This window comes from Vombatus ursinus, unplaced genomic scaffold (genome assembly GCF_900497805.2).
Source record: "Vombatus ursinus unplaced genomic scaffold, bare-nosed wombat genome assembly UNPS02014812.1, whole genome shotgun sequence".
Lineage (NCBI taxonomy): Eukaryota > Metazoa > Chordata > Mammalia > Diprotodontia > Vombatidae > Vombatus > Vombatus ursinus.
The window spans coordinates 66,870,483-66,898,052 of NW_020954590.1; the positions used below are offsets into that span (position 1 = coordinate 66,870,483).

A 27,570-nucleotide genomic window follows, 5' to 3' on the forward strand; every position below is an offset into this window, starting at 1 on the left:
ACTCATTCTCTACTCAGGTTTTTCCTCAAATTATAGCTGGTTATCAGGCAATTAGTATTTCTGCAAAATTACAAATGGATGGATTTCTTACTTGCCATTAATTAGCCTTTTGTTAAAACCCATTCTCTACTCAGGGCAGCTAAGTGGAAAAAAAGCCAGGGCTAGAGTCAAGAAGACTCATCTTCCTGAGTTCAAATCCTTCCTCAGATACTTACTAGCTGTGTGACCCTAGGCAAGTCACTTAACCCTATTTACCTCAGTTTCCTCATCTGCATAATGAGCTGAAGAAGGAAATAGCCAACCACTCCAGTATCTTTGCCAAGAAAACCCCAAATGGGTTCACAAAGAGTGGGTCTTGACTGAGCAACATTCTCTACTATGGTTTTTCCTCAAATTTTGGTTGGCTATCATGCAATTGGTATTTTCCCTTTTTTATATCCCCAGCGCTTAGCACAATGCCTGATACACAGTAGGGGCTTAATAAATGCTTACTGAATACTTGAAGGAATGAGTGGGTGGCAAGAAGCCAAGGGGGAAAACGCCACATCGACTTTTCCAATATTTCCCATGTTTCCCTAGGCTGTCAGGACTGTGGAAGCCTCTCTTTCCAACTGGGTATAAGGACTCCCTCAAGATGAGGGTCCCTTTTGCCTTCAAATCGAAGTAATGACCTTCTTTCTTAGGAAACGCCCCCGCAGGCAGCCCCACAGAAGAGCCCCGGGCCTGGGGCTGCGGCCTTGGCGCATGCGCACGACCGCAGCCCGCCCCGCCCCTTTCTTCTTTGGCGCTAAAGATCTCTATGGGGAAACTTGACTGGGAGAGAAGCCCCGCCCCTCCCCTCATGCGAGCCAATCAGAGGGAGGCGCAGCAGCGCGCCAAGCTAGAAAGGGAGCGGCGTGGCTGGGCTGCTTCGTGCTCCGCCTTCTCTTTCTTGGTCTTCCGGGGAGTTCATCTCAAATTCTCTTTTCCCCTCCTTCCCTATCAGCCCTCCCCCCATCCCCAACCCCGGCGTGACGGAGGCGCTCGGAGAGATGCCCCGTGGCGGTAGCAGCAGCCGCCTCTGCCGCAGCGGCCGGAAGGTACGGTATGGGGGCGGGAGCAGGAGCGAGGGTCGCGCTCCAGCGGCGGGCGACGAACCTGCTGGGCCCGCTTCCAGCCAAGTGCTTACTCCCTCCTCCTCCCCTCGGTCATCCTCGCCCGCTGAGCCAGAGCTGGCTGTCAGTCAGGAGGCGGCCCCCTCCGCGTGGCCTGCTCTAGACTCTAGAGACTACCAGTCCCAGGCTGCCCCGCGGCGGGCGCTGCCCCTCCGGCTCCAGCCCTCCCATTGGCTCCGCCGGCTGGGGGGGCGGGAAGAACAGTTCTGCCCCGACCTGTTGCGTTTCATCTCCTGTGTCAGCCCTAGAACTGGGCCAGTGCGGGACTAAGACCCGAGGCGGGAGCATGTCGAGCCTTTTCCAGCCCTCCCCTGGAATTTCCCTGTCGCTTGGCAGTCCTTTCATTCATCCTTTATTCATCCTTCACAGTAGCTGTTCCAAAGCTTTACAATACTCATAGATCTAGAACTGGAAGGAACTAAAGACGTCAAAGTCCAAACCCCCTCGTTTTACAGAAGCCCGTAGACCCGCCGTTGCCAGAGTGTGATCCTGGGGTTCCCTGAGACCCTTTCAGGAGGTCTTCCAAGTTTTCATAATTCTAAGACGTTTTAATTTCAAGTAAAATACTAGTTGACCTAACCTGCATAAACAAAAGCTCTTTGGCATCTTCAATAATTTTCAAGTGTAAAGAGTTCCAGACTCAAGCGTGGCCTCTCCACGTGCACCCTGCACGCACACACGTGTGAATTCTTTTAGCTGGGGCTCCTGGGAGTCTCCAAAGAGAAATCCGAGTTCTATGCATTTCTCCACATCAGAGGTTTTCCCCAGGGATCCACAATTTCACCCCCACCCCCATCCCCATGGATAGATTCCAGAAGGGGTCAGAGAACTTGGAGTGGGAAAAAAAGTGTATATCCTCATTTTCACTAGCCTCTGACATTTAGCATTTCCTTCAATTTTTAAGAAACATTATTCTGTGAAGGGAGTCCATAGGCCCTATCAGACTGTCAAAGGGAAAAAAAAATAAAGAAAACCTCTTGTGTAAATAGGTCATTAAGCAAGAGTGGTCTATTAAAGTGGTGGTTTAAGATGACCAGTTTTGTAGATTGCATCCTAATTCTTTCAGTTATCTCATTCATCCTTCTTGGTGGTCGTTCTAAAGCTTTTCTGTTCATAGTTTTATAGATTTAGTTCAACAAAATGGGAGTTGAGCTGAGCCTTGAAAGGAGCCTAAAGGTGAAGATGAGTAAACAGAGCTTTCCAGGACGGGGACAGCCAGTGAAAAGCCATGGAGTTGGGGGATGGAGGGTCCTATGTACCAGGAACAGGAAGTGGGCCAGTGTTGCTGGATCTTGGAGTACATGGAGGGGACTAAAGTGTAAGAAAATTGGAAAGGTAGGAAGGGGCCTGTAAAATGAATAGGATGGATTAGATGATATGAGGTCCCTTCCAACTTTAAGTTTATAATCCTATGATTTTCGGCTGTCTGTAGGACAGCTCTACCACATTTTCCACTAAACTTAAAATAATTAAACTTAAATTTATCATGTCACTTCTGCCCTTTCCTTACCCTCTTCCAGGCTCTTTTTGCTGATTTCCCTACTTTTGTTGAGGGTATAACTGCCTTTTCCCCAGTCATCTGGGTTTGAAACCTTACCTTTTCACTTTTTTGCTGATTATACCCCCCTTCTTTCCATCCTAACAATCACAAATTGTGTGCATTTTTCCTTTCCCTTCCTCCCCTGCCCCCAACCCCAGTTTCAACTCAGATGACATCCCTGGATAATAGCTTCCAAACTAGTTTTCCTGTCTCCACTCTGTTCTATACTTTGCTATCCCATTGATATCTTCTACAACCATTTTAATCTTTTCAAGCCCATGTGGAACCCAGTTTCCTAGGATATAAAACTCAGACTTTAACCTGACATTCAAAGCCCCACCACAGTTTGGTCTTACCTTACCTTTCTAATATGTCTCCAATTATTCTCCTGATCAAACTACTCTATACCTTCATTACATTTCCTGTCTTTCCTTACCATATTCTTTCCATCCAGAATATTTTTTTTTTTTGGGTGAGGCAGTTGGGGTTAAGTGACTTGCCTAGGGTCACACAGCTAGTGTCATGTGTCTGAGGCTGCATTTGAACTAAGGTCCTCTTGACTCCAGAGCTGGTGCTCTATCCATTGTGCCACCTAGCTACCCTTAGAATATTCTTTTAGCTCTCTGTTGAGATCCTACCCATCCTTTGAGGCCCAGATCAGATTTCATTTGTTTCATGCCTTTATCAGGTCAGCCACCTTCTGAATTTCTATGGCACTCTTTGTTTATGCCATTTTCATTGGGTCATTGTCCCATGTTATCATTGTATTTGAGTTCTTTATGTACTCTATTGTAACTATGGCTCTTAACACGGTACCTTGTATGTAATTGGAGCTTAGTAAATAATTTTTGGATAAAAGAAAAGGAAACTTTTTGGGGGGAAATTGTAAGGTGTCATGGAAAAAATTTTGTAGTAAGAATCAAGAGACCTCAGTTTTAGTTTCAGTTGCTCTGTGACCTGGGTCAAATCACTTGATATTCCTGGGCTTCTGTGACTCAGTGTTAAAGAGGAGAGAGTTGGTAGGGGCCTAAAATAAGGTGGTGGAATAGGAAGTACAGAGAATAGGCTTAATCGGGGGGAATTATGAATGTAAATAATCACATTGTGAGTGTATGTACATTTGCTTATGCTCAACTAATACTTTTGATGGAATAATGGTTGTGAAAAAAGCTTTTTAAAATCTTTCTATTGTACAAATGCAAGGGATTATTTGGATGGGAAGGAAACTTTACATATTTTGTTCAGGGATTGAATCTGAACTTAGTTTTGGAATTGTTCATTGATGGCAATATATTAGGTTGTTGTCATCTTAATTGTTTTTATTGTAAACTTTATCAACAAAATCAATGAATGAAAGAATAAAGTAATGCATAAATGATAAATTCCGTGCTATTTGTAATTTTTCTGAAAAGAAAACAGCTTTATAAATTTTAACGAAATAATAATTGATTTATTTTTTCTGTGTCCCCTCCAATCTTTTTTTCTGCCTGTATGCTTCTTAGATTTCCTTGCTATTGTTTTATATATAGCAGTAGGCAATGTATATATTCTCATTTTATTGTCTTCTATTTGTAATACTTGTAACATATCATAGAATCCAAGCTAGAAGGAACCTTAAAAGTCACTTTTTTCAATATCCTCATTCTACAAATAAAGAAACAGATCTAGAGAGGCTCAGTAACTTATCTTATAGGTAGTAAGTGTTATAGCTGAGATGTAAATTTCAGTTCTCTCACTGCAAATTTACTTCTTCTATCCCACTGAGGGGTGTTGTGACTCTCCAGTGAGGTAATGGATGTAAAGCACTTTGAAAACCTTACAGAGCTATATAAATGCAAATTGTTGTTGTTATTATTATTCTTATTAACCTTCATTCACCAGACCTCTAGTCTGGTCATAACTTCATTTCTTGAGCTTACAGTAGCACTCCTGCTGAGCTCGAACAATGTTTATAGAGCAATTGTGGGTGTGCTGGTAAATGTTAATCAGTTGGGCTATCTAGCCACCTACACTTTTAAATTTAATCTGCATTAACACTTTTTTAAGTGGACAGTCAATAAAACAATAAATCAAACTCTGATTTGAGACCATTTTAATTTCTGAGGTATAAATGCTCACAATGAAATAGAAACCTATCTAAGCTGGCTTCCTCACCCTTCTTACCCTACCATATTAATTTTTCTTTGTATTCTTCATATTTTTATGGCACAATTATATTACATTGATTATATCAACATTTATGTGGTTATTTTTTTATATAAATTTTTTTTTTTTATTTTTAACATGTTTTTAAAGCTTTGGGTTACAAATTTTCTCCCTTCCCTCCCCACCCACCCTCATTGAAAAGGCAAGCATCTTGGGACAGGTTATAGATGTGGAGTCATGCAAAACACTTCCATAGTAGTCATGTTGTGAAAAACTAAGTATATTTCCCTTCATCCTATCCTACCCCCCATTTATTCTACTCACTCTTTTGACCCTGTCCCTCCTCAGAAGTGTTTGCTTCTGATTATCCCCTCCCCCAATCTGCCCTCCTCTCTATCAACCTCCTGCTCTCTTGTCCCCTTCCCCCTTATTTTCCTGTAGGGTAAGATAGATTTCCATACCCCATTGTGTATGTTATTCCCTCCTTAAACCAAATCCTATGAGAATAAGATTCACTCATTCCCTCTCACCTTCCCCCATTTCCTCTCCACTGTAAAAGCCTTTTCTTGTCTGTTTCATGTGAGATATTTTACCTCATTCTACTTCTCCCTTTCTCCTTTTCCCAGTATAATCCTCTCTCACCCCTTAATTTTATTTCCCAGATATCGCTCCTTCATCTTCAACTCACCCTGTGTCATCTATCTATCTATCTATCTATCTATCTATCTATCTATCTATCTATCTATCTATCTATCTATCTATACATCTATACATACATATAATTTTTTTCCCTCCCACTACCCTAATACTGACAAAGAATTCATGAGTTACAAATATCATCTTTCCCTGCAGGAATGTAAACAGTTCAACCTTAATAAGTCTCTTATGATTTCTCTTTCCTGTTTACCTCTTCCATATTTCACTTGAGTCTTGTATTTGAAGGTCAAATTTTCTATTCAGCCCTGGTCTTTTCCACAGGAATGCTTGAAAGTCCTCTATTTCATTGAATGACCATTTTTTACCCAGAAGGTTTATACTCAGTTTTGCTGGGTAGGTGATTCTAGGTTGTAGTCCTAACTCCTTTGCCCTCCAGAATATCATACTCCATGCCCTCCGGACCCTTAATGTAGAAGCTGCTACATCTTGTGTTATCCTGATTGTGTTTCCACAGTACTTGAATTGTTTCCTTCTGGCTGCTTGCAATATCTTCTCCTTGACCTGGGAATTCTGGAATTTGGCTGCAACATTCCTAGGAGTTTTCTTTTGGGGATCTCTTTCAGGGGGTGATTGGTGGATTCTTTCAATTTCTGTTTTGCCCTCTGGTTTTAAAATATCAGGGCAGTTTTCCTTGATAATTTCTTGAAAGATGATATCTGGGCTCTTTTTTTACTTTTATGGCTTTCAGATAGTCCAATAATTTTTAAGTTCTCTCTCCTGGATCTATTTTCCTGGTCAGTTGTTTTTCCAATGAGATATTTCACATTCTCTTCTATTTTTTCATTCCTTTGGATTAGTGTTACAGAGTCTTGATTTCTCAAATTGTCCCTAGTTTCCAATTTCTCCATTCTAATTTTTAAGGAAGTATTTTCTTCAGTAAGCTTTTGGATTTCCTTTTCCATTTGGCCAATTTTTCCTTTTAGGGCATTCTCCTCATTGGCTTTTTGGACCTCTTTTGCAATTTGGATTAGGCTATTTTTTAAGGTGTTATTTTCTTCAGTATTTGTTTGGGTCTCCTTTAACATCACTCTCAGTTTTTCCTCTCCTTCTCTTATTTGCTTCTCAAAATTCTTTTTGAGCTCTTCCATGGCCTGGTACCAATTCATATTTTTCTTGGATGCTTTGGATGTAGGAGCTTTGGCTTCCTTGTCTTCTTCTGGTTGTGTGTTTTGATCTTCTTTGTCACCAAAGTAAGATAATAAAGTCTGACTCTTTTCGTGCTGCTTGCTCGTGATCCTGGCCAATTACTTGAGTTATAAACTCTTTGTTAAGGTAGAGGTCTGTTTCCAGTGTGGAGAATGTACTGTCCCAAGCTTCAGGGGTTTTGTGCAGCTGTTTTCAGAGATATTTCTAGGGAATTTTTAGTTCTTCCAAGGTGCTATGATCAAGGGCGAGGTGTTTACTTCTTTCCTGGCCTGTGCTCTGGTCTGTGAGCACTCTTTTCTGTCTTGGAACTGTAAGGACGGTTTCCTCTCCACAGCCACTACAAACTCCACCATGCCAGCGCTCCTTCTCACCCCAGGACCACCACCTAGAACTGTGACCCAGATCAAAGCATGGGCATAGCAAGAGAATACTGCACCAGCAGAGAGATCCCTGCAATCCCCCTCTGATCAGCCACTTGATTTCCCCTCAGTTTGTGGGCCAGAAGCTCAGGAAGCAGCCTCAGCTCCAAGGAATGGGGCTGGGATCCTGCACTCCTGTCTCACTACTACAGTTACAGACTTTTCCCACTGACCTTCTAAGTTGTCTTTTGCTTTCGTGTGTTGAGAAGTCTGGAAACCACCACAGCTGCCAGCGATTCAGTCCTGTGAGGGCTGCTTCAGGGTCTCTGCGGCCTGCGTGCCCATGCCAAACTGCGCTCCTCTCCCAGCCCGGCGCAATATACCTTTCTGAACAACCATCCAGGCTGTCTTTGGTTGGAAATTTGTTTCACTTTGTCTTTTTTATGGGTTCTGCTGCTTTAGAATTTGTTTAGAGCCATTTTTTATAGGTATTTGGAGGAGTTTGGGGGAAAGCTCAAGCAAGTCACTGCTTTTACTCTGCCATCTTGGCTCTGCCCCCATGTGACTATTTTCTAATTGTAGGACATAGAGGTTGCTTGTTGTTATTACAAATAAAAGTTCTATGAATATTTTTATACCAGTAGGTCTTCCTTCCACCTTTTAGTAACATCTTTGTAAGATATCTATATCTATATCTACAAACATATGTCCATACGTAACAAAAATGTATATATGTAGTTATACATACATGCATACACACGTTTGTGTAAATACAAGCACACATACATATACACAGACACACATATGTTAGTGGGATTCCTCATCCCCACCCCCACTTAAGGATCTTGCTTCAGACTACACTGAAAAAAAAAAAAGAGGTATTTTACAAAGAAGTCTCTATATTGTTTAATTCATTTTCTTTTTAAGGACTGGACCTATGATTTCACCAATGCAGGGAACTTCTGGTGTCAAAACTTCTTCTATCCATTGGCAGGCAGCTCATCTGGAACTTAGTCTTAGGGAGTCACCTGGAGCATTAAGAAGTTAAATTACTGGCCTTTGGATAGGTAGCTATCACAGGAAGGATTTGAATCCATGTCTTTCTAGACCATGTGAGATAATGTAATTTTAATTTCTTCTCCTCTCATATTACTCAAACATATTACTCCATTGTCTCTTCCTTCACTTCTGTCTTGGATGAATAGGTGGCCATACTCTTTGTCAAGATGAACCCTACTACATGTATCCTTGATCTACTCCCCTCTGGTCTTCTCTAGCAGGTTGCCTTTTCTATCATTCTTCCTTTCTTTTCTTTCTGATCCTGAGTCTCCATATCTAGTGGGTCCTTCCCTACCACCTGCAAACACAGCCAAGTCTCCCCTATACTTTATAAACCCTCTCTTTTGATCCTACATCCTCACTAAGTATTATTCTATGCCCCTCATCCTCCTCCTTTAAACTCCTTGAGAAAGACTTCTCAAGACTTTCTGCATGCCTCTACTCTCATCTTCCAAATTTTCTACTGTCTGGCTTCTGACCTTATCATTCAACTGAGACTGCCATTTCCCAGAGTTAGCAGTGATCCTTGTTAATGAATTTACAGCAGAAGAGAGGCAGTATATTGTAGTTTATAGGGTGCTAACTGCTCCTTCTCAGTCTCCTTTGCCTTGATCTTCACCCAGGGCACTGGCACTCATTCCATATAACCACTTCATTGCCAAATCTTGTCATTTCTACCTTCACAACATCTCTAATATATGGTCTAAGCAAGAGGTGATGAGGGCCTGAATTAGAATTAGATACTCACATGGCCACCATTTCTAATTCAGGCCCTCATCACCTCTTGCTTAGACTATTCAAATAGCTTTATAACTGACCACCCACCCTCAAATCTCTCCTCACTCCAACCCATTCCCTGTCCAGATTTCAATGATTTTCCTTAGAGCTCAGGTCTGGCCATGTCACTCCCCCCTCAGTAAACTCCTGTATCTTTGCAGTGTAAATTGTGTGCTTGTTGCCACACAGTTTTGTTCACATAGAATTTTGTTTTTCAAAAATATTATTTGTCAATTTTATCAATGTTACTTTAGTCTGAATTCCTTAGTAAGAAGTTTGAACTATTTTCAAGTGATTATGAACAGTTTCTCTTTATCAAAAAGCAGCATGGTATAGTAAATCAAGGATTCACCTAGGAGTCAGAAATAAATGGTGTTATCGAATATTTCTATAGGTTTTTAAGTTTTGCAAAGCACTTCATATACATCATCTCATATGATCTAGGAAGATATGGATTCAGATCTTCCCTATGATAGCTGCCTGACCATAGGCCAGTCATTTAATTTCGTAATGTTCCAGGTGACTCTCTAAGACTAAGTTCCAGATGATCTGCTGATGAGTTAGAGGAATTTTTACAGCATAAGTTCTCTATTCTGGTGAAAATCATAGGTCTAGTCCAAAGAATACAGACAACACTTTGAAGAGTTCTTTATATCCTTTGATGGTTTATCTGTTGGGGAATGAGGGTTATTCTTGCAAACTTGTGGTAATTTCTTCTAGATTTTGTAAGTTACCCAAATGGAAAGAGACTAGAGCTAGATAGATAGACCTGGGTGTCGTCTGCATAGAGATTACAATTGAACCCAGAGGAGCTGATGAAATAAAGTGAGATGGTTTAGAGAAAGTTCCCCAGCCCTGGTATAGAGGGAGAAGAGGGCCCAAGACAGAGCTTTAGGGATTACCCAGCTACTGGGTATGATGTGGATGAAGATCCAGCCCAGGAGAGTGAGAAGGAACAGGCATGCAGGTAGAAGAACCAGGAGAGAGCAGTGTCATGAAAACTTAGAGAGGAAAATGGATCCAGGAGAAGAAGGTTATTAAGAAATTGAAAGCAATCTTTCACATGGTTTTTAATAGTTTCTTTTCCACCTTCTTGCAATTGCTTCTTTTGGCAAGCTCTGCTAGTTTGATGGTTACCTAAGGACTAGAAATCTGGAGATAACAGAGCATTCCCTTGATCAAGGCTTTATTTCTCTAAAGCAAGTCTACTCAAGATTTGCATCAGAGTTTAGATGTTGTTACTACATTGAAAGCCTCTTAGAGGGCAGAGTACAATCTCTTTAGCCTCATTGTTGTGTAAAAGTTATTTCACAGATTAAAACTCATTGATGACTGTAGTCCTTCCTAACAACTACCCTTCTAGGAAGATTTGAACTTGGGCTATCTACATCTCTCCTTCTTAGGCTTTTCTCCTTTTGCTCAGCAAACGAATTAGTGATTTTAGAGAACTTGGTAACCATGAAAGGTTTTTATGACATTTTTAGGGAATGCTGGTGGCCACTGACTTCAGATTGCTTTTCCTGTAAGTGGACCCTTAATTCCCGAAGCAACTTGCCCCACCACAGTAGAAGTAAAGGTTCCATTGGGATGTGTCTCCTCTTCCCCCCTGTAGTGCTAGATACCAGCTGTGTACAGATCAGCCACAGACTGACTATGGGAATCTGTAGGGATGATTTCTCTAGTTAAGTCCTTTGTAATTAGAGAGGTGTACTTGCCCTTCTGATGAGGAACCATCAAACTTCTTTGTGTTAAGTAAGTAAAAAGAATGTTTCACTGGCTTTTCTTCCTTTGCAATTCAAAGGACTTGGAACTATCTTAAATGCACCTGATGCTTTTTTATTTTTATTTTTTCTCAAATCTGAGAGTAAATGCAGAGTTCTGCACCCCTAGTCCCTCCCCTGTCCTGAGAAGGGAAGGAGGTTAATTTTTCTCATCTCTTCTTTGGGACCAAACTTCATCGTTGTAATTATATAGGATTCAGTTTTTTTTACCCCCTTCGTTTGAAGGAAGCCAAGCATTCTAGACATGGAGGGCATCCAGTGAAAAGATGCAGGGTCAGGATTATTGACATCAGTTATATTATTTTCATGCTTGTACAACTATCTCTCTCCCCATCAGTCCCTGTACTTGGCTGCTTTGTAGTCTACATACTCATTCTTTCCTGTGGCATTGTAATATTCTATTACTTTTATGTACTGTAATATGTTTTAAGCATTCTACTGGTAAAGGACATTTGTTTTGTTTCTACCTCTTTGTTATCACAAAAATTACCCCTTAAAATATTCTGAGATATTATCTATCTGTATATAGGTAAACATATACATACACACACACATATATATACATATATATGTGTTTTTTTTGTAGTCTGGTGCTTTAAAAAAGTCTTTCATTTTAGCTTGAGGCTTTTTAAGTGCTTTGATATTCCATGTCATTTGTATTCTAGGTGACAAGTAAAAAGATTTAATATTTTCATTGTTTGGCTCATACAGACCCTGTTCTAAGCCTAGAATGAATCCTTCTCTTTCTTCAAGGCCTGGTTCAGGGCACCACTTCTTCCCATTTTGTTTGTGTCTTCCAAGTTTATGGATTCCTTAATTATTCGTAGTCCTTTTACCTGTTGAATTGTTTTACCTTTGGTCTTTTATAAGCCACATTATCCTATTACTGTAGGCTCAGACTTTGATTTTTTCTTTGCTCTGCTAAATACAGTAAACAGCATATAGCAGAGCTAAACTTTGAAAATCGTGGGCTCTGTGAGGAAAGGGGTTAGCCTCATCTCTAGGCCTTGAATTCTTCCATTTACTTTATCACCATGATCATTGTAGGAAACACCTATATAGTGCCTGCTATGTTTCAGGTACTTTGTTAAATACTTTACAGTTAGTATCTCATTTTGTCCTCATAACAACCCTGGGAAGTAGGTGCAGTTATTCACCTGATTTTGCAGATGAAGACACTGAGGCAAATGGGTGAAGTGACTTGTTCAGGTCAGACAGCTATTGTCTAAAGGTTAATTTGATCTCAGGCTTTTCTGACTCCAGGCTCTTGCTTGGTGCACTATGGCGCCACCTAGCTGCCACTTCTGTGCAGGATTGTCTAGGCATTTTACTATTTCCTTAAAGGATATTTTTCTTATTCTGACTTTAATGTGATAATCCTAGGAAATTACAAGATCGTGCAGACTGAATTTACCACCAATTTATGCTGTGGCATCATAATAATAATAGCACCTTGCTGCTGCCCGGTAATCCTTTCATTCCACTTTTATTGCCTTTCACATTCCTAATAATCAATCAGCAAGCATATATTAATTGCTTTCTCTGTGCCAGGCACTGTTCTAAGTGCTTTGGATACAAAGACAAAAATGGAACAGCTCCTGCCTTAGGCTGGTGGTGGTGTAGTGGACAGATGAGCCTCGAGGTAGGGAGATTTGAGTTCATAGCCTGCCTTAGACACTTACTACCTGTGTGGTACTAGATAAGTCACTAAACCTCTGTCTTCCTCAGTTTCTTCATCTGTAAAATAGTAATAGTAACAGCACTTACCTCCCAGAAATGTTGTGAGGATCAAATGATATAATAATTGTGAAGTGCTTAGTATGGTGCTTGTCACATAGTAGGTGCTATAGAGATACTCCTTTCTCTCCTTCCCAGTTCCCTTCAAACTTACATACTATTGAGGATACAGAGTATGCATATACAAGTTCTCTGTGCATCCGCATTGCCTTCTTTATACTATTGTCCTCTTGCCGCCCATCAGGATTGTTTTTCTTGTGTTCTCAAAATTCCATTCTTAACAATTTCCTATTTAATCGTGGCTGATTTCCACCAGGGGCTCTTACCTGTTCATTCTCTGAACCTTTTAAAACCACTGTAACCAGGAGTTCTTGAACTGTGTGCTAACAGAGTGCAGGCAGGTCCTTATAGGTCTTACCAAGCTAGAAAGTCTTCAAGTATGGGCTTAACTACAGCCTAGGAAATTTCAATGAATCATGACCAGAAATTTGGCTCATATTTGATGAAAAAAGTTTTTTTGGCCACAGCAGTTCATGAATTTGATCATTAAGGTGTAGAGGGATGGTAGTGAAATCACAGACTTTTTGAAAGTGTTCAGGTGTTGAATATATTCATGTCTCCTCGAGAGAAGTATGAAAAAAAATCAGTTGACAGTTAAACTTCGTAGAGGGAACACAAAACTTAATGCAGCAGATGCTAAAAACAAAAACCTATATTCTACGCTAGGACTAATCATGGAAGGAAGTGGGATGAGAGAAGTATAGGAAAATGGAAGAACAGAGGGAAGTTGGGAAATAAGTACCGAGTTGATCAGTCAGAGTCAGTCAACATTAAATTTCTGCTTTGTGCTGATGCTTGTGCTAAGCCATGAGGATATGAAGAAAGGCTTAAGACAGTCCTTGCCTTCAAGCAGCTCACTGTCTAATGGGGGAAGATGATGCCCAGAAGCTCAAAAGGGGGCAGGGGTAGAAGGTTACCCAGTGGAAGGGGGCCTGATGAAATCCTGCTGCTGAGAAGGGAGATGATCTGAGGAGGTGAGAGTTTCAGAGTTTATTTGATTTTGAAGAATTACGAGTTTCTAGAGATTGTGAAGTCCAAGAAAGTAGCCACATGAGAAATGATGATGGCCTGGCTACCAAACTGAACATCAGGGCCTGATTTAGAATCCTGGCTTTGCTCCTTGTTGCCCATATGACCTAAAATGTGGGCTCTAGAACTGAATATCATATTCCAGATATGGTTCCCCTCTGGGCCAAGTTTTTCCCATTTATGAAATTAGGTAGAAGATTTCTTCTACTTTGATACTGTGATCCTCCTGAAAGTCAGGGATAGGACGAAAGAGCTACTAGGTGTCTTGGGGAAAGAAAGGAAAAAGGGGATGATAGTGAGAGGAAGAACAGGTTCAGAGGCTTTTATTTGGTCTGTAGTTGTCAGTGTAAGTTATGCTTCCTTTTCAAATGGTTTTAACTGCTGATTGGCCGTAGAGAGATCCTAGCATAGAGTTTCCTTAACTCTGTCTTAGTGGAGTTTAGTTTTGCCGGTGAGAACACATTCTAACTATCTGTATTGACACAGATCTTGAATTGGAAGGGACCTTAGAGGCCGTGTAGTCTAGTCTATACTTGTTTAAGCATCACCATTACACCATCGGTAACATGTGATCATGCAATCTTCATTGGAAGACTTCTGGTGAGAAGGAGACATTAAATAGTAGATTTCATGTCTCGCAAAATGCCTGTTATGAATATATCCAGCAGGGGGAGTATGTACTCCTATTTTGGATTTAGGAAGGTGAGAAGAGTTGAGGAGGTTCTGTGTAGAATAAATCATAAAATAACTCTCTTGAAGTTTACACTTGTGGTTTAATCCCAGTTTATATCTTTTTAAATTTTTGAAAAAGTGTATGTGCCCTCCTCCCTTCTTTGCAGAGGCTGAGGACTGTGGGTGTGGAATATTAAATATGCTGTCACCTTTGACTATGTATTTGGTTTTGCTGCATAGCTTTTCCTCTTAAAATCTTTATTAACAAAGCAAGACTTATGGGATAGGGGATGGATATATTCAGAAATGAAGGTGACAAAAGATAACTTTGAAAAGTATATAGGACTTGCAAAGGGTCCTTGTTTGTCCTCTCTTCAGTAGCTAAAATAATCTTGATTCCTTACACAATCTTACTCTAGTCTGCTTTTTCAGAATTGTTTTGCATTATTTCCATGTCTACATTTGAATCTCTTAGAATCCAAGATTGATGCAGAGGTAGTATTAACCGGGCTTGGTAAATGGCTGAATAAAATTCCCAGTCTGGAGCCATTGGCAGAAATAATGATTTCAATCAATTAACAAGCATTTATTTAATGTTTACTATGAGGCAAGTTCTGTGCAAAGCAATGAGGATACCAAGAAAGGCAAAAGTAGTCTGTTACCTTAAGGAGCCTATTTTCTTATGGAGGGAGACAACATGTAAACAAATAGGTACATACAAGATAAGTACAGAACAGATGGAAGGTGATCTTTTAGAGGAAGGCTTGAGGAAGGAAAGGCCTCCTGCAACATGTGTTTGAGCTGAATTTTGAGCCACTGGAGTTTATCGAGTATGAGAGTGATATGCCAAATGACTGGCAGCTCTGTGTAGGATAGACTGTAGACTTCAGTTAAGGAGACTGATTAAAAGACTTTTATAATAGTCCAGGTGAGAGATTCTTCTCCAGGCTGTACCCTGGACTTCATTTAAGGAGGGTGCCCAGGACAGCCATCACTCTTTCTTTTCCAGGCTGCCATCCAGAGTTCTTCTACCGTGCCTCCCTCTCCCCCTCCCTCCTACTGGGTACTTCTTTCTTCTTCTCCCTTCTCTTCTTTTCCTCTGCCCTTTTCCATTTCATTTTATGTATTATATTCTCCCAATAAAACATAAGCTCCTTAAGGACAGACACTATCTTTCTATTTGTATTTCTGCCGGTGCTTAGCATAGTGCCTGGCACATAATAAATGCTTGTTGAGTGACTGACTGAACTAAGGTAGTGGCTGCACAAATGGAGATCAGAGGGCACATAGGAAAGTTGTTGTGAAAGTAGAAATGACAAGATTTGGCAACGGATGGGATATATGGGGTGTGAGTGAGGAGGTGAGGATGACACTAAAGGTGTGAACCTGAGAGAATCGTGTTACCCACAACAACAGTAGGAAATTTCAAAAGATGGCACAGTTTTTGGGAAAAATATGCCTAGTTTTGGACTTGTTGAGTTTGACGTGCCATTGAGACCTTTAGATAAGAGGTGACCTATAGGCGTTTGAAGGTTTGTGTCTACAGCTTAAAACGTTAGAGATAAAGATTGAGGAGTCAACTGGATGATAAGATTGAGGAGTCAACTGGATGATAACCGAAGTCCTGAGAGAACATGAGTTTGCCAAGAGAATTGAGAGAAGAGAAAACAACCAAATAGAAGAACAGATGAATAAAATATTTGTTAAGTACTTTCTGTGTGCCAGCCAATGTGCTAAGCATTAGGGATACAGATAGAAAAGCAAGAGATTGCTTGTTCACAAGGAGCTAGCATTCTGATTGAGGGAAACAGCACACACAGGTTGGATGTAAGTAGATAGAGAAATCTATTTGATCTGAAATCTAATCCGATCCTTGGGGTTCAGCTTCGGAGAAGATGGCAATGTCTGGGAGGGCCAATGGCAGGCCAGATGATAAGGCCTGGTGGTCCTGCAGTAATTTCCTGGAGAACTTATTCCTGTGAGAACTTATTTTCTTAGGGAGGTGCAGTACCATCAGACCACTCTGCTCCCCGTGGCCCAGCAGAGGCCAATCCCACTGCCTGAGTTTAAGGAACAAGATCACCAAATTGCTGTTGTTGCCCTCTGTACCATCTGTTAACAGTCAACATCACTGTCATGGTTAGCAGGCTTGGGTGGATGTAGTAAATGAGGAGGAGACAGTAGGTTCGGAGGAGCCCACTGGTGGTGGGAGCAACATTAGGAATGCAGATATAGGAGCATGGTCCAGACCAAATCCAGAACATGGGAATCTCCTCACTTAAGATCATGAGGAAGATGAGGAACTTGAGAGAGAAGCAGAGGAGGGGTAAGAGAAGAAGGAGAGTCCAGTGTTTCTGAAATCAAGAAAGAACAGATCATGCAGAAAAAGAGGGTGGCAAATGCTGTCAAGAGGTCAAGGAGAATGAGAAGTTTTTGTTGTTCAGTTGTTTCAGTTATATCTGACTCTTCATGACCCCATTTGGGGTTTTCTTGGCAAATATAACTGAAGTGGTTTGCCATTTCCTCCTCCAGTTCATTTTACAGATGAGTAACTGAGGCAAACAGGGTTAAGTGACTTTCCCAGGTCACACATCTACTAAGAGTCTGAGGTAGGATATGCACTCATGAAGATGATGAATCTTTCTGACTCCAGACCTAGCACTCTATCTACTACACCACTAGGCTGCTCTAATGAGAAGTTTAGGCCTTCAGACTTTTTTGGTTGGGAGGTCATTGGTGGGCTTTTGACAAAGCAGTTTCAGTAGAATGGTGGTGCCAGATTGCAGTGGGCTGTTGGGGGCCACTGATTAGTGAGGACGTACTTAGCACAATGGCTGGCACATAGTAACCATTAAATAAATGCTTGTTGACTTGAATTGGGAACATCAGACATAGATAACTTTTTCCAGAAGTTGGACATTGAAGAGGAATAGAGATATGGGACAGTTCCTGGGTGGAGTAAAATGGTCAAGGGGAGACTGTTTTACGATTTTTTGTTTTTGTTTTTTGCTTTTTGGTGAGGCAGTCGTGGTTAAGTGACTTGTCCAGGGTCACACAGCTAGGAAGTATCAAGTGTCTGTGGCTGGATTTGAACTCAAGTCCTTCTGACTCTAAGGCCAGAGCTCTATCCACTGAGCCACCTAGCTGCCCCTTAAGGCTGTTTAGGATTGAAGAGATTGAGCATATTGATTGGTAGAGAGGAAGGAGACGAGATGAATGCTGGAGTAAGGTCCTGAACAAGCCAGGAAGGAAAGGGATTTCCCTTAGCAAGGAGTTGGCATAGTTCTTGTACTGACCCTGGAAGAAGGAAGAAAAGAATTGGCGATGATGATGATGAGAATTTTTTTGAGAATTGGAGAAAAGTTGAAGCAGTTCCTATCTGCCCTCAGCATTCACAATGACTTTGGAGGCTGTCATTTCCTGTATAAGTAAGTAAGTAAGTAAGTAAGAGTGTGTGTGTGTGTGTGTGTGTGTGTGTGTGTGTGTGTGTGTGTGTGTGTGTGTGTGTGGAGAGAGATTAGAAGCATGTGTAGGGGCTTAAAAGGAGAGGGTAACTTCAGTACAGTTCCTATGGAAAATGATAAAAGAACTCTATAAGGCTAGAGTAGGAGGATTTGCCAGGTAGCAGTGAGGATCCTGCACATATTAAACATCATATATTTATAGTGAATGAAATCAACTCAATTCAATGACTTTTTCTTAGTTACACATACAAACCTGAGAGTATCTTTGTTTTACAAAATGCTTTTTCCTTAGTGTACAAACAGGGGAGCACCTCCTCCTATTTTTGGAGTGTGTGAATATGATCACATGTTGGATATATTGGGAGCAGGAACAGAGTAAACATTTAGGAGACCCAGAGTTGAGGATTAACAGGTTGGGAATTGTCAGGGAGTCAGGGATGTGAGCAATTCTAGGGTTGTGGCTTAATGAATCATTCACAGGACACACAGTGGAGTCGATACTGGGTTTGGAGGCTAGGGAAATCAGAGCAGGGGAGATGGATTGGGAGCATAGTGACTGAATTGAAGGATCAAAAGTGTTGCTGCAGGTGACAGACACTTTTAATGTGAATAAAAAAGCGAGGGGTGAAAACAGTCAGAGGTAGTAGAATGTTCTGAAGTCGTCATCTGTGACGTCTAGGGTGTGACTGTGCTAAAGTAGCCTGGTGGAGGACTTACTGGACATGAACAGTGGTGTGATCAACGCCATAGAGAGGGAAGGTGGAATCAAGGTGATGGAGTAATAATAATAATGATAGCTAGCATTTGTATAGTGCCTACTATGTGCCAAGCACTTTATGAAAGAGGTGCAAGTTCCATTTTCTTCTTTCCTTTCAAACAAAACTACTCCATGCATATCTAGAAAACACACCAGACCAAATCTTGACCAGCTAATCCAAGAAAAAAGTCACAGTGAGTCATTTTTCTAGTCCAGGTTAGCATAGGAGACAGACTGAGAGATCTGTGAACATTCCTTCCTTTTTTAGATGTTTATTAACCATGACATTATGATCTAGAACTTTCTCAGGAATTGAGATCATGCTCATGGACCTATAACTTCCTGAATCCATTCCTTTTCCTTTGTTGAAAATTGGGAGAATCTTTGTTCTTTTAACTTATATAAATGGGTACTTCTTTTAACTTACATAAATGGGTACTTCTCCCATTCCCTACAGTTTTTCAGGCATCACCAATGGTGGTCCAATAACTATTTCCACTAGTTCTTTAAGTACTCAAAGATGTAATTCATCTAAGCCAAATGACTTGAATTCATTAAGGGCAACTAAGTGTTCTCTTTTTATCTTTTCATTTATCTTAGGATTCAAGACAAGTAAGTGATTCTAAAGTGAAAGTCTGACCATGACACCCCCTGCTCTGTGAACTTAGGGGCTCTCTTTTACCTTCTGAATCAAATACAAAGTCCTTCCTCTGGCATTTAAAATTCTTTATAAGCTGGCTTGTTCTCCTACCTTTACAGACTTCTCTTCACAAACTCTGTGATCCAGCTACAGTGGCCTGCTTACAGTGTCCTGAACATGACCCTTCATCTTTTGTTTCCATGCCTTTGTGTTGACTCCCCTCTGTCTGTTATGTTCTCCCTCTGAGGTCTGACCATTAGCTTCCCTGGCTTCCGTCAGTGCTCAGCTCAGAGCTCACCTGCAGGAAGACTGTGCTGGTCCCCCTAGTTTCCAGGGCCTCCCCTTTCAGATTACATTCCATCTGCACTGGATGTCTTCTACGTATCTAGCTATTTGCTTGCTCTCTCTCCATTATTAAAGTGAATGATCCTTGAAGGTGGTTTTGTTTCTTTAGTTTTTTTGCCTTTCTTTTTATCCCTTGCACTTAACATAGCATCTGGTGCAGTCATAAATGCTTATTGGTTGACAGACTTAATTCTCTACCAATCGTTTTTTGTTGTTGTATTCCTTCCAGTCCAAAAATCATTCCCCTTAGTAGTGGTCAGATAAGTTTTCATGGAAGAGGTAGATGTTGAGCAGTCAGGTAAGGAAGGATTCATGGAGGAAGTAGGACCTGAGCAAGACATTGAATAGTTGGTAGGTATTGAACATGCCGACTGAAGTGACTTTTATTTCAGGGGAACTAGTGTGAGCAAAGAAATAGCGATGCCACAAATGTGGCGTGTTTGAGGGACAATGAATAGGGTCTTATAGGGAAATAAAGTTAAAAATATAGATTGGGACAAGGTTGTAGAGGACCATAAATACTAGGAGAAGGAGTTTAGAATTTTTCCTACAGGTAAATGGGGAGCTGTTGAACATTTTTGAGTAGGGAAGTGACATAATAAAAATGATGTTTTAAGAAGATCACTCCTGCAGTACTTTTTGTGGTAGCAAAAATCTGGAACCAAAGTACATGCCTATTAGTTGGGTGTTGGTTAAAAAAATTGTGGTACATGAATGCAGTTGAGTATTACTGTTCTGTAAGAAGTGAATGTGCATATAATAAATACCGGGAAGCATGGCAACACTTAGACGAACTGATGAAAAGTGAAATAAATAGAAACAGGGAAATAATATACGAAATGACTTCAACAATGTAAACGGAGAGAACAGCTCCAGCAAGACAATCAAAATTGAATGCTGCTAAATTTTGACCAAGGTTGGCCCCAAAGAAAAGATATGAGAATATACTTCCTCTCACTTTTTATGGTAATTATAATAATTGGCATTTATTTGGGCCTTTAAGACTTACAAAGATTATATTATTTTTCTTCATGACAACCCTGGGAACTAGGTGCTCTTATTATCGCTATTTTGTAGATGAGGAAACTGAGGAAGATAGATGTTAAGTGATTTGCTTAGGGTCACACAACTAATGTGAATAGTGAGACCATGTTGAACTTAGGCCTTTGTGACATGCCTTCAGAGCGCTATCCACTCTCTGGCTGCCTGTTTTGCAGAAGTTGGGAACCATAGAAGTGGAACATTGCATAGAACATCAGCTTTTAGTAATATTTGGGTTAGTTTTGCTGAACCTTTTTTTTTTTCTTAATCTTTATTATAAGGACTAGCTCTCAGAGAGGGTAGGCAAAGAGAGACTTTGGCAGTCGATTAGATGGGTATCATATGCTTTTAAGTCATTTGTATTAATTTCAAGTTTGGTAGTCTGTGAAAAGAATTTTGATTGTGAATGAAATCCAGGTAAGTAACACATAGCTAGGATGTAGCCAAACTGATATGTAACTAACCTGGGAAATGTTTTAGGCATCTGAATTAACAAAGAATATAATTCTTACCTTCTTCCAGTTCTCATTGAGGAAAAGTTTCAGGGATGGAAATACTGTGATAATCTAGAATATGGGTTATTACCCTATTGTCAATTGGTGTGTAATACTGTAATGTACCACAATGAAAGTGCTTTCCAAAATTGGATGTGTTCTAAAGCCCCCTAAAAATGCCTTGGAGATTCTTCTCTACCTTGGATTCTTTGTGTAACTGCTTTCTCCTTTAGCATGGTTAATTGAGAGTTTGCTTTTTATTTGGCATGATACTGATTTGTTTGTTGTTTTCACTTTTTTTTAATTTTTATTTTTACAGCGAAGAAAGGCGTGGGATACAGAATGCACACTCTTTCCAGGAGAGAGTGTGTCTGGCTTCAGAAAAGAAGATGCTGGGACACCTACAGCAAATACATCCCTCTCCAAAGCATGGCTTAAGTGTGGTGATGGCTTTCAAAGTGACTCTGTGCCACCGGTAAGGGTCTTTTCATATTACTCTCCATGAAGGTCAAAGATGGTTTTCCAGCATGTTGTAGTGGAAGGAATACTGATGTAGACATGTTGAACTGGAAGTCCTAGGACTTGAATTCCTTTTGCAACTTGACTACTTACTGTCTGGGTGACCTTGGGCAAGTCCCTTCATCTCCCTGGATGTCAGTTTCCTAATCTGTAAATTGAAGGGATTGGTCTTAATGGCCTCTGTTGTCCTTTCAAGCTTTAAATCTTTGATCGTTTGGTTCAGTGTTTGAGTGGAGTGTGATTTAGGACAAAACTCTGATATGGCTGCTGTCTGGGGTTTCATGTATTTTAAAAATTTATCTTCTAATTCTCATCTTTTTTGTACATAATAAGCCTGACTTTTCCTCTTCCTGATATGGTTCCATTTGAATCCAGTGACCTTTTCATGTAGATTTTTAAAAACTGGGGAATTACATTAGGCCACAGTAACAGAAAAGTAAAGGAAATTAGAACAATAACGTGCTGTGGTATCTGTTGCTACCTTCTTTGCCCGGAGTGGTATTTGTGTTCTTAATATTAGGGCTTTACCTTTAATCTTCAGTGCTTTTTAGAGTGTCTTCTTCCAGCATTTCTTCATCTGCTTTTGGAGCAGGTTGTATCATGGGTTGAAGCATGACGCTGGATTGTGGAATTAAATTATTAACGTTAACTCCTCAGCTGCAACAGTCTGCCCTAATAGTTCTCTCCAAGGGTTCTGTTGGGGCCCCTTGGAGTGTTCATTTTGCCTTGAATTGTAAACCACTCAGTACAGAGGATTATTGTAGTCCCTATTGTTTCCATCTTTGAGTCTTCTCCTTAATTTATATAGTGCTTACTAAATTCTAGTTGAGTGGAAATGTTCCCTTATATTCCATACTCCTTATGGTACCTGCTACTGCACTACTGGCATCCTCAACTTGAGAGTCTTCTTTCAGATTTTCTGGTTCATTATTAATGTTGCATTGGCTTTTTTTTTTCTTTTTTAACAACTTTATATAATTCAGGCTGATGAAATTGCATCTCATCTACATTCTACCCTATGATCAACAAAGTATTCTGATTTTCCCTCTTATTCCAGTATTCCTCCCTGTTAATGGAGTTGGTTTAAATTTCTCATCAGGTTGGATGTAATTGCTAGTTTCCAGGGAGGCTTAATTATGACTGGAGAAGGCCTTGAGGTCATTTATTCTTTTCTCCTCCACTTATTCCCATATCTAAAGATTTTAGACTGATGGATATTTTTTGAGCATTAGACTTGAGACTAGAAACCAGATAGTTTTCAGATGAAAAACAAAAAATCAAAGTGGTAAGAATGAGGGCTACCATGCTAGTTAGGAAACCTAGTTTGGTTTAGTTTAGTTTATAAAAATAGCTCTGCCACACTAAACTTTTTGTAGTGGACTGGGATGAACACATTGAACTTGGAACTCAGGAAACTGGGTTCCATTTATATTTGTTGAATTGGATTGAATGACCTTAACACTTAGCAGCTGTATGACTTTCATTGGGCAAGTCTTTAAGCCTCATATTCCTTGTCTGGAAGATTGGGATGGTAATAGTTGTACTATTTTCTGTATGTGCTATTCATGAGGAAAGTGCTACATAAAGTGCTATAAAATATTAACTATAATAAGATATTCAATTGATAGTTGATTTCTGCCACCACCACCCCTTACACTTTATGTATCTCTTCATTCTTTGAAGAACTTTAGTTTTATGTAAACAGTTCTATTTATAGTAGTTGTCTTTATTCAGAAGATTGCTTAGTGGGATATTATAGTTAATTGAATGTTCATACTTGTAACTGATAATCTATGTATAGTATGTCTAGTAACTTTTAAAGAATTGAAACATGGTAAGACATGACCTTAAATTGTTTTGACCTATCCATCATTTCATTAATGGGGTACTACTTCCACTAATGCAGAAAAAATTGCTTCCCTAATTGTCAACTTTCTGGTGATGGGCCTGTCAGCATGCAATAAAACTATAGTTCTGTTCATCACCAGGCGCTATCAGTCTGGTAGAACTTGTCCCACCTTGCACTCTTCTGGCATGACATTTGGCATGGTTACCTTCACACCACCTTGAAGTTACAGAGTAGGACATTAGTGGAGTATCATAACATTTACATTACAAAAACTGTTCTGAACATATTTTAATTCTGAATTCCTAAAGCATTGCAGGTTTTTAAGTGTGTTAGATTCATTTTGAATGTCAGTTATCATTTTTTACATTATTGTACATAAAACTTAGGATAATAAGCTTTCTTTTTGTTTAGATTGTGAATAAGTGGTAGTTTACTGTATAAGGACTTCGAATCAGAGAATTTTAGAGCTGGAAGGGACCTATATGAATATCTAGTCCAACCCCCTCCTTTTGCAGATAAGGAAATGGAGCCTCAGAGAAGGGAAAAGAGGAGGGAACAAGTATTTATAAAGCGCCTAATATGTTCCAGGCACTTTGCTAAGCCCTTTACCATTATTATCTTCTTTGAGCCTCACAATACCCTTGGGAAGTAGATGCTATCATTATCCCCATTTTACAGCTGTGGAAACTGAGGCAAACAGGGTTAAGTGACTTGCCCAGGGTCACACAGTAAGTGTCCGAGGCTGGATTTGAACTCAGGTCATCTTGACTCCAGGCCCAGCTCTCTATATACTTTACCACCTAGTTGCCTGTGACTTGTTCGTAGTCTTAGCACTAGTTGATGTTTTATTGTTCTTTTTTAAAAAATCATGATATAGCATAATTGTGCTGTGAAGAATACTTCATTGGTTAAATGTATTGTTAAATAAAAGCCAAGGGAGTGGTAATGACCCAGGATTGCTGTGGTGGGCAGTAGGATGTTCTTGTCTCTTCTTAGTGGATAGTTTATGTAGTATTGTTGCCTCTTATTTATAGACACTTGAAGTTTTTTCTTCTTACTTTTTGCCTGCAGATTATAGAATTGTCCACTGATATGGCTATTATGAAGAAGCACCTTGAATCCTCCCTCAAGGCTAAGGAAGGTAAATTTTTCTCCCTGATTTCATGGGGCTAAAAGGCCTCCTCTGACATCTTATTGTGATGCGTTCTTGAAGGATATGCCAATTAAGTACAAGCTCGGGCAGGTCCCATAAACCAGGAAGGATTTGCAAAGGGGCTCAATAATGGGATTGACCATCATCCTAGGGACCTGACCTATGTTCACAGAATTTCATCACCTGGGTGCTGGTGGATTGATACTTTTTTTTATTTTTGGCCACATCCACTTTTGTTAAACTTAGAGAAGAATGATGATTTACTTTGGTAGAAGGATTGTCCACACTGATGAAAGCACAGATCTTTGCAGTACTGGAGGCTCTTGGTGTAAGAGGCGACTACTTTCTTTGCTTAGACCTGGGGCCTGAAATAAGTCTGGCTGAAAGTAAAGGTCCCAAGTTCTTGAGATTGTGCTTTTGGCACTCGGTGTATAAGAGATTTAGGCCAAAAGAAATTTAAGGGGTCACACTGCAGACTAATATTCTCTATTTCCCGAGTTCATAGTGAGAGTGGTGGTTCTTAGAAACTGAAAAATTCAGTTCATTCACATTTATTAAGAACTTACTGTGTGTACATTCTGGTAGGCATTGAATCTTCCAATCTGAATCAATTCCTTTGAGAATCACTATATTCTATTACTAAATAGTTGTATGAACTCAAGTAAAAACTAAGCAGTACTTGTTTACGGTGTACTCCCTAGGGACAAGGCACAGGGTGATAGGCCTAATTTTCCCCACATGTAAACAAAAGATTAAAGCATAGTTCCTGCTTACAAAGAGAAAATGTGGACATAATAGCTATAATACAGAATTGGGTATAATAAGTGCAAAGTGGTATGAGACATAAGGAGAAATTTTATTTTCAATCATAAAAGAAAAATTTAATTATGTTTAGTGTACCACATTAAGATAAAAAACGGTAGTCATACATTTTATAAAGGTTTTCATCAGTAAAGGTAGAAACAGGATTTTCTAGTTAATTCTCACTTAACCAAAAATCAAATTAATCAGGCTCTCAGTTTACATGCTGGTTAATCTGGTTAATCAAGATTTTACTGTATATTTATGGAATACTTATCTGAGAAACTCAGTGTATGATTCATGACACTTCAAGTCTTGTGTCATGGAAGCCTATCGGTATTGTTGTGAGATAGAAATATCTTCCATTTGTTCTTCAGAAATTAATACCAAAAGTATTAAAGTAAGTAAAGCTACATAACATTTTTTTCCCCCAGAAATGACAAAATGAACTGATGACGATTGTGGACTTCAGGTGTCTTGATTTCTTGGCGTAATCTGTGTTTACTGGATAGGTGGTTATTGAAATTTTTCATCCCATTTGTAATTCCTTCAAGAGGGTAGAAACTCTTTATTATTATCCTTGTGTCTTTCTCTAGTACTAAGGATAATACTTGGTGTATAATAAATGCATTGAATAAAGGGTTATGGAATGAATATTATCCTTATTCTCCCCTTTCCCAAAGCCTTCTTTCATCTGTTATGCTCCATGTTACCTTTTCTAAATAGCTTTTTTTTTTCTCCCTTTTTTTCTTTTTAGGCAATTGGGGTTAAATGGCTTGCCTAGGGTCACACAGCTAGCAAGTGTCAAGTGTTTGGTCTGAGGCTAGATTTGAACTCAAGTCCTCCTGACTTCAGCACCGGTGCTGTCTCCACTGCACCACCTAGCTGCCCCTAAAAAGTTTTTAAGAAACAGTTTATCTCCCTCTTGTCATTACCATGGAATTTAAATGTTGGGAGAAAAGGAATGGGTTGGGGAGGTAATAAATATTTAGATGGCATCTACTATGTGCTAAGCATTTTACAAATATCTGATTTGATCCTGACAACAACCTTTCAAGGTTGGTGTTATTATCGTCCAAATTTTATAATTGAGTGTCGAAACTGAGGCAGACAAAAGTTAAGGGACTTGGCCAGAGTCACACAGCTAAAGTGTTTGAGGCTGTATTTGAACTCATCTTCCTGATTCCAGGTCTAGTGCTCTATGTACTGCACCACCTTGCTGCCTCAAAAACAGTGTGGGGTAACAGGAAATCAATCAGAAGTCAACTCGTTAGTCATGGGTTACTAGTGGTAGTACCCAATCTATGTTGGCAGTTCCACATGTTGGGGCTCTGTCGCATTTTTGGAACTTAAACCTTAAGTTTTGATCTCTAGCATCCACATCTCTGGCTCTAGGCACATTGTACTGGACCTGAGGTTCTCTGACGTTTTCATTCAATGACAGATCCCTCCCTTTCACTCAACTCTACCAAAAAAACATGTAAAGATAGCCACCCTACTCACGATCACCATAGCACCATCCTCACCTTTTGTTTTTCTTATTTCAGAATAAATCAGATCTTACCTTATTTTGTTTAATTAAGAGTAGGACCAGGTAAAAGGAATAGAAGGGGAGGTAGCTAGAGAACAAGATGCAGTTAATTGCAGAGAAGTATGTAAGGAGCTGAATATAGCTCTTCTGTTCTTCTCTAAGAGACTAGAATCATTTTGACAAATGCTTGTTAAATGCCTTCTGGCACTAGAGAATCACTTATTGTAAGGCACTAGAACAGGGGTACAAAGATGGGGAAAAAATGTAATTCTTGCTTTTAAGTAGTTGACAATCTAGGAAGGGGGTTATAGGATATGACATGTATTTATTTGTACATTTGTGGGGAAAGGAGAGATCCAGAGCTCCACAGGGAAGGAAGAGAAAAACTCTTTCATCTGGGCAGATCAGGAATTGTGTTTTATAGCCAGCATTTTTGGGAAATGTGGACAGAATGATTATCTCTTTATAATTAATAGCTTTTTAAAATTTTTTTTTGCTTTTCTCCTATTTTAAAGTTTTTGTTTCAAAAACTACCATTAACTGTTTTATTGAGTCCACTACTATAGGCAAGGTCCCAGAGTAAAATTGCACCAGAGAAAAGCTCAAGAGGATTCATATCATCATTAACAAATATTTATTGAGTACCTCATGAACTTTCTTGGAAACTATAGCCTCATAATTCATTGTCATAAAATTCCTTTCTGAGGCCTTTGTCCATGCTTCAGTGGCTTTGCTAGTCTTTTATAACACTTTTGTATCGAGTCTAAATCTTTTTATTTTTTAAAAATTTTATCACATAT

The 27,570-nt window shown here is 39.8% G+C and overlaps 1 protein-coding gene across 4 annotated transcripts in view; it reads left to right on the top strand.

Moving 5' to 3' along the window:
• Positions 1-988: 988 nt before the first annotated feature.
• The window catches only part of LOC114054196 (DNA repair-scaffolding protein-like), a 556,996-nt gene continuing 530,414 nt past the window's right edge, over positions 989-27,570 (top strand). For all 4 annotated transcript variants that reach the window (XM_027877359.1, XM_027877362.1, XM_027877361.1 and 1 more), the window contains exons 1-3: positions 989-1,079; positions 21,237-21,392; positions 24,357-24,426. In XM_027877359.1, coding sequence (XP_027733160.1) covers positions 1,032-1,079; positions 21,237-21,392; positions 24,357-24,426 — 274 coding nt within the window. In that variant the 5' untranslated portion in view covers positions 989-1,031. The remainder of the gene's footprint in view (positions 1,080-21,236; positions 21,393-24,356; positions 24,427-27,570) is intronic.